Below are 6,691 nucleotides of genomic sequence, written 5' to 3'. Positions count from 1 at the left end.
TCAACCGTACGTAAGTATCAGAAATACAGTACAGAATTCATTAGTCCAAGTTCCTGTTCTCCAACTAGCCTCGTCTCTTTCTAAAACGAAAAAATCTATGTATTGACTTATCATAAGTTATTTTCACTAAGAAAGGAAAGAGAGAGATTACTTACTTTCTTTCTTTATTTCACAAACGGTGGATTTTCCAAATTCGCCATAACCAAAGCAACCTACTAAAGGTACTTTGGGGAATAATTTTTTGAATATTGTTGATTCTACATTAGATTCATTATACATGTCATTTCCACGAGCTACGCATATAAACATAAATCCTATGGAATGTTTCTTTAACTTCACTTCATCCTTAAATAACTTTAATCTTGCTTCAGCTTGCTCCTTTGTACGGTTTTCTAAAATAATGGACCACGTCTGTATAGGACCAGTGATCAAGACAGCAATACAATATGGTATATTCATTCTTCGAAGTGATCTACGTCTCATTTGTCTTTTGTTTAAATTATCACTGTGTGTACGTTGTACATAAAGATCTTTCAACACACCACCCCATACAGAAACTATTTCATCTCCTTTGCTGAATACATGCAAAAAAAAATAAATGTGTTATCAAGTATCAGCCATTGTTATGCAACAGTTGAACATACTAAATTTAGATGTATGTGTTGCTTGGATTAAATATAAAATTGTACCTTTTTTCTATAACTTCGGACCAACGTATTGCTGTGGTACAACCTTCCATATTAGAGAATAACATGAAACACGTTTCATGATTTGATACTGATTCACGATCAACAATTGTGTTCATTATTTCCTGATATTCAGGTGTTTTCATTAAGTTATAATGTTCTGCTAATTTAATTGATTTTATTCTCACATTTGGGATTTGTGGTAAAAATGCGCATACAATATATGGATATGGATCTTCCATCTCTTCATCCATAATAATACCTTTACTATATAACACTATAGTCTCACAATGTTTAGGTAGCAAAGCCTCTATGTTTTCTTAAATATAAACAAAAATTGATTTTAACAATTTAAAATAAAATATTTACTTGCTACTTATTGAAGTAGTGGTCTTTTTAGTCCACTAATATAATACTCTTATTTATAAGAAAATATAAAAGATATTAAATATATACCTTCTATATTGCGTGGTATATTATGAGGAATAAAAAAGAAACCAACTGATGGTTTGACTCGTGGATTCTGGACATTACCTAAAAAATCAACAAACAACCGTTGTGGTTCGTAAAGTTGTATAAAGCAACAAGGGCCTCTTCGTGTCCGTTTCTCATTATTCACAGCTTCTAACCAAGATCTGGAAAGAATAATTTTAAGCTTGAATTTTTATATTGTGTTCAGCTTATAACATATGTACTTTGTATTTGCAGTACAGATAGTGATGTGAAATATATATAAATAATTTTATCATAAAATGAAATGTTTAAAAACATAAAATAAAATATTGTAAACAGAATATAAGTCAAATCTTGTTCATATTCACTTACACGAACATGATACAGACATTATAACCGTTCTACTTGTATTAAACATAAGTGTTTATAATTACATCAAGCAAGAATCATTAATGCATTATCAATATGTACCTGCACACCCTTGCAGCGCTCGCTAGGTCCTTGGCATTTAGATATTGAACAACAATTCTCAAAATATCGTAGGTTAGATAAGTACTCGAATCAAATGTATTTTCATTATTCTGCGTTGAACTATCATTGTTTTTGGGTACATTACATTTTCCCTTCCGAGTTTTCTTTCGTACTGGATTCTCCATTAATTTTTTTCAATTTAAACCAGCCGCTTGTCAAAATATCACAGTATCATAACGCAACACAACACACTGTGAAAGTAAGAACAACGCAAATCGCAATGCGCACCGTAAACACAGTAGATATGTGTGCGTATGCATGCTGTGTGTGCGTGTGTGTGACATATAAAATTAATGATTGTAGGATACAAATTATGAAACATAAATCGGAATGGATTTCGATTGGCGTTTTCTCCAGAAAACATAATGGATGCAATCACAATAGGTTGATCAATATTTCACGAACGGAATATGTCAATCAGATAAAAGAGTTCACTGAGTACTAGCTGTTATTGGTGTATTCTTTTAGATCATCCAATCAGAATTTCAGATTTAGAAGAATACATCAGTAGCACCGAGCGATTACTCATATCCGTTTTTAACAATATAGATTAACTTGAATTTTAGTTCAACTTACTTTACATCTAATGAAAGATAATAATAATTGACTCGTGTGATTTAAAAATCGAGGAAAGTGTAAAGCCAAATCGAGTCTAGAAAACAAGATGTTAATGTTTATTATATTGTGTGAAATTTATATACTGCGTATGTAGTCCCCCCCGCGACGCTGATAGATTTTCAGCATTGACGCATACATATTCACTACCGCAGTAATATCACTTTAGTTAAATTGAGAATCAACTTTACATCCTTTTCCAATTCTTAGAAAATGAAAAGTTAATTGAATTAAGATAAAAATTAAACTAAAATTGATAGAAACAGGTATCAATTATTAAGTTTTGCTGAATGCAGCAAATCAAAGTTTAGGAAATAACTGAATAATTTTGATTGGAATCCATTCCGAATATAAATCCATAATATCCAGTTCTACTTTTCTTTAAGATCTATAATTAGACAGTTTACGCTTTGCATTTAGATACAAATTAGTAACAATCATCTCGTTTACGATTATTAGAAAACCCGAGACTATCTTACGACTGAAATGACATTAAACAATGTTCGATATATATATTATGTATGTCAGATATTCGAATTCTATTATCTAAAATTGTAGGAAATAAATAATATGTTACATACATATATATACATATACAACATTGTCATTTATCATCCTAATATATACATACAGGTTTCGATCTAAGTCTTTACCTACAATGTTTATTTCAACCAGTCTTTTTTATTAAAATTAAAAATGAAAAAAGTATTACATGCATCTTTTATCAGTATATAAAAGTTTATTAAGCTAACAAAAAAAGTTAAATTATGTTTGGCATCGTTATAATACCCGGCTGAATGTATGATATTGACATTGACACATGTGCTAATACTATTTGAGAACCTTTTGCATCTTGTTGCAGACGATTCAACTCAACAGGTTGTAGGATCGAATCTTCTTTTCTGCAATTTTTAAACTGGGAATTATTAGATGTTAATATTTATATAGAAATATACTTTTTTGATTACCAAATAATACCTTATCACTACCAAGCTATACAACGGTTGACCAGGATTTGCCTTTTTATAATGATGTGTACAAGAATATACATTATATGATATCTTATATTTACTCTTTTTCCTTCTAACAGTCCTTTCTGGCGCTGATTTTATTATAGCGAGTTTACTGAAAATTTCTGCCATTGAAGATGTGTTTCTCGGACTGACCAAAGGATTAAGAAACTTTACAACTTGCACTTCGGTGCAATCTTCCTCACTTTCGTTCTTGTTTTTACAATCTTCATCGTCGATTGTAATAGTTTTTTCTTCAAACCACCTTTTCTTTAATTCTGTCCATGAACTAGCTCCTAAACGTGTCGTAAAGGAAGGTCGATTAATAATTTCATGACCAACTAGATTATTAGTATCATCGTGTCGTCGTCTTGCAACAGAATGTGTATTGCCATGCATAGATGCGTTTTCCATCATTCTTCGTTGACAAGATCTTTGCTGCCATAAAATATTCTGATAGAAATTGTGTCGAAGTTGGTTCTCCGTAAAAAAATGTCTTGCTCGATATCCTTCTATAGGCGGTATCATAAAATTGTTCATCTGTATAGTGAAACTTCTTTGCTGAACAGTGTTTCCATGATTGCCAAAAGCAACAAATAAATTATGAAATACATTCTGCGTGATTCTATTCTGTAGATAAACGTCTGGAAAATAATTGAATGGAAATCTATATGCATACGGCAAGTTAATATTTGTTCCATGCATTTGGTCTACAGAAAAAAAAGATCGCGATGGACTACGCAAGACTGAACGTTGATTTTGAAAAAGAGCATTTCTGTTATTAACAGCAAGAGGACTCCTTGAGTGACTCCCTGGATTTTGTCTCCCATTAGTTGTGTCGTTCTTGCAATTCTGTCGCGCTAGTTTGTCGTTTTCCTGCATATTTAAAATCATTGTGCGATTGTATTGATATGTGCTCCTCTGAGGCCTTACATTATGTGGTATATATCGCCTGGAAATTTTCTCGTTTATTTCTGATTGAAAGGCAATATTTGGTAGCAGATTTAACATTTCCATTCTCGTCATACAACGTGGTAATTCCTGAACTTCATCATCGGATAACTCAATCACCTAATTAAAAGGAGAAAAAAATGTTTGACAAATGCTTTGTACTATGCATATTTGAGAATATCTTACCTCATGCTTTGACTTTTTTGCATGCAACTCATTAATTTGCGAGACTATCTTCCGCTTTTCTGGATATCTGGAATTTTCACTGGTGTCAGATTCGATTATAGAAATTTCTGGAAATGATATTTTATCGTTCCTTTTAGGCAACTGTTTTACATTACGTTGAATGCGAGCACCTGGCCATGATACTTTACACGATGTATCTCTGAGAATTTTGATATTGCCTAACAAAGTTTCATCGGAAATTATTTCTAGTTTAGAATGTCGATTTTTTTCTTCACTGTTTATTACAATCTTTTCTGTCACATTATTTTTTACTACTTCGGAAGTAGTTGGTGCATTTTCATGATGTTTCACTATATTGGATATAACCTGGTCTACTAGATCAGATACTATTTGTTTTACAAATTCTTGTCCAGCAGTCTTCTCATGGTCTTCCACATTAAGATTAATAGATTTATTCGATATTTCCGGCACATTGTTTGTTAAAATTAGTTTTGATTTCTTTGCATTTTGCTTATTCTGTGGTTGATCAGACATTCTCAATCCGTTCTCAGGATCAACAATAATTTTCCGTTTAATAGGAATAAGCTCATCTGATCTATTGCACTTATCTATCTCTTCATAAAAGTAGCGCTGTATACGGTAGCCATAACGTGTTAATTGACTGTAAACTCTGTACTCTTCCAGGGTACATGTTGAGTCATCAATCAAGATTTCATATGCTTGTTGAATTGAGCATGATAATCCATTCCAAATAAGTTCAATGCAATTCTATAATACATAAAAAAAATTCTATAATACATATAACATTAAATATAAATACAATTATAATGAAACATTATTAAAAAATATATAAATTATAGAAAACATACTGTTTCTATGAGAAATAATGCTTCTTCTGGTAGCAAATATAAGGAACCATTTTTCTCGAGACCAAAGTTGCTCCAATCTTGACCAGACCTTTTAGTAACACGAGCTCGCTTTTGGGATGGTAACCACTCAGCAGTAGCTAGTTCTGAGATACGTTCAACTCTTTCAATATTTAACAAATCTTTACGATTTTTAAGTCCTTTTTCAATCTGAATATTTTGAAGCCAAGAATTATCAGGTTCAAAATGCTTCTTTCCACTTTTAGGCAAAGTTTTTAAAGACTTTTCCCATTTTTCTAATAAGCAATTACTGATACCCTTATTGCATAACAATTCTTTGGCTCTGTTAGTAAAGAATCAATGTTTATTTAATTAATTATCATTAAACGCTTGCACACTTCAATTATAATTTTCTATGAAACAAATGAAATAATTTTACCTCAATAAAGATTTAAATTTAAAATTTATTTTTTCAAAGTTCTCAAAATTAAAATTTAAAAAAAAGTATAACATATACATATAAAGTATAAAAAGTAGAATAACAACTTCTTTACATTAGGCAGTGCCAATTAAATCTAGTGCTAATAACTCTAGTTAATTATTTTAACTATTATAAAAATAAACTATTGTAAAAAAAATGAAACAAGCTATAACCATGGACTTACGTTAGCGTGTTGCACGGTAATTTTTCAGGTGGTTCGTCCATCACGGAGAACAGATATCCACGAGAAACAATGCTATAGAATGTATGAAACGTAATTTAAACTAAACATGTTAAAATTTTATATCATCAGTTAAAATTGTATATTGTTCTTATACAACAGGTATCCACACCGGTAAATGGATGAATCGTGGTGGGTTATAGTATTCGACGAGATTGATTCGCGTTAGCCTATACACCAAAGTATATCAAACGCATAAAGGTACTTTTTCATGCGCAGCACGCTGCAGCAGCAATTCGTTACTATTGGTTAAGAATTTTATGTAAGCTAGATGACGCACTTCCGGCGCAAAATACATTTTGCCGCAGTTCGTTGAAGTTGAACCGAACGAACAGCAAGCAGCAAGCGGCAAAATCGAGAAAGCGTACAATATGTCCGTCGTTTCATTATGAAAATATTATTTATTGCAATAAATATTAGGAAAATAAACGAAGAATGGCTTCGGATAAGGTACGAATGTTTGTAAATTAGATCATTTTATACTTTACACTTTACTTTTTCAAATTTGTGATAAAGTATAAAATGATCTAATTTACGAACATGTATCCGTACCTTATCCGAAGCCATTTTTCGTTTATTTTCCTAATATTTATTGGAATAAATAATATTTTCATAATGAAACGACGGACATATTGTACGCTTTCTCGATTTTGCCGCTTGCTGTTTGCTGT

At 31.4% G+C, this 6,691-nt stretch overlaps 2 protein-coding genes across 2 annotated transcripts; both read right to left on the bottom strand.

Moving 5' to 3' along the window:
• LOC108775592 (F-box only protein 22) lies at positions 1–1,843 on the bottom strand. Its single transcript, XM_018542009.1, has 5 exons — positions 1,611–1,843; positions 1,143–1,321; positions 690–1,005; positions 156–574; positions 1–80 (listed from the first exon to the last, which is right to left on the bottom strand). Exons 1-5 carry the CDS (start codon positions 1,793–1,795, stop codon positions 1–3), a joined length of 1,179 nt encoding a protein of 392 aa, XP_018397511.1. The 5' UTR covers positions 1,796–1,843.
• Positions 1,844–3,045: 1,202 nt separating this feature from the next.
• On the bottom strand, positions 3,046–6,157 carry Tsen54 (tRNA splicing endonuclease subunit 54). The gene is made up of 5 exons (XM_018542003.1): positions 5,964–6,157; positions 5,302–5,641; positions 4,433–5,200; positions 3,264–4,366; positions 3,046–3,187 (listed from the first exon to the last, which is right to left on the bottom strand). The coding sequence occupies exons 1-5, from the start codon at positions 6,002–6,004 to the stop codon at positions 3,046–3,048; spliced, it is 2,394 nt and encodes a 797-aa protein (XP_018397505.1). The 5' UTR covers positions 6,005–6,157.
• Positions 6,158–6,691: the final 534 nt, after the last annotated feature.

Source organism: Cyphomyrmex costatus, unplaced genomic scaffold, assembly GCF_001594065.2.
Source record: "Cyphomyrmex costatus isolate MS0001 unplaced genomic scaffold, Ccosl1.0 scaffold301, whole genome shotgun sequence".
NCBI lineage: Eukaryota > Metazoa > Arthropoda > Insecta > Hymenoptera > Formicidae > Cyphomyrmex > Cyphomyrmex costatus.
Note: the sequence above shows the minus strand (reverse complement) of the source record. Positions and strands in the feature narration are given on the sequence as shown.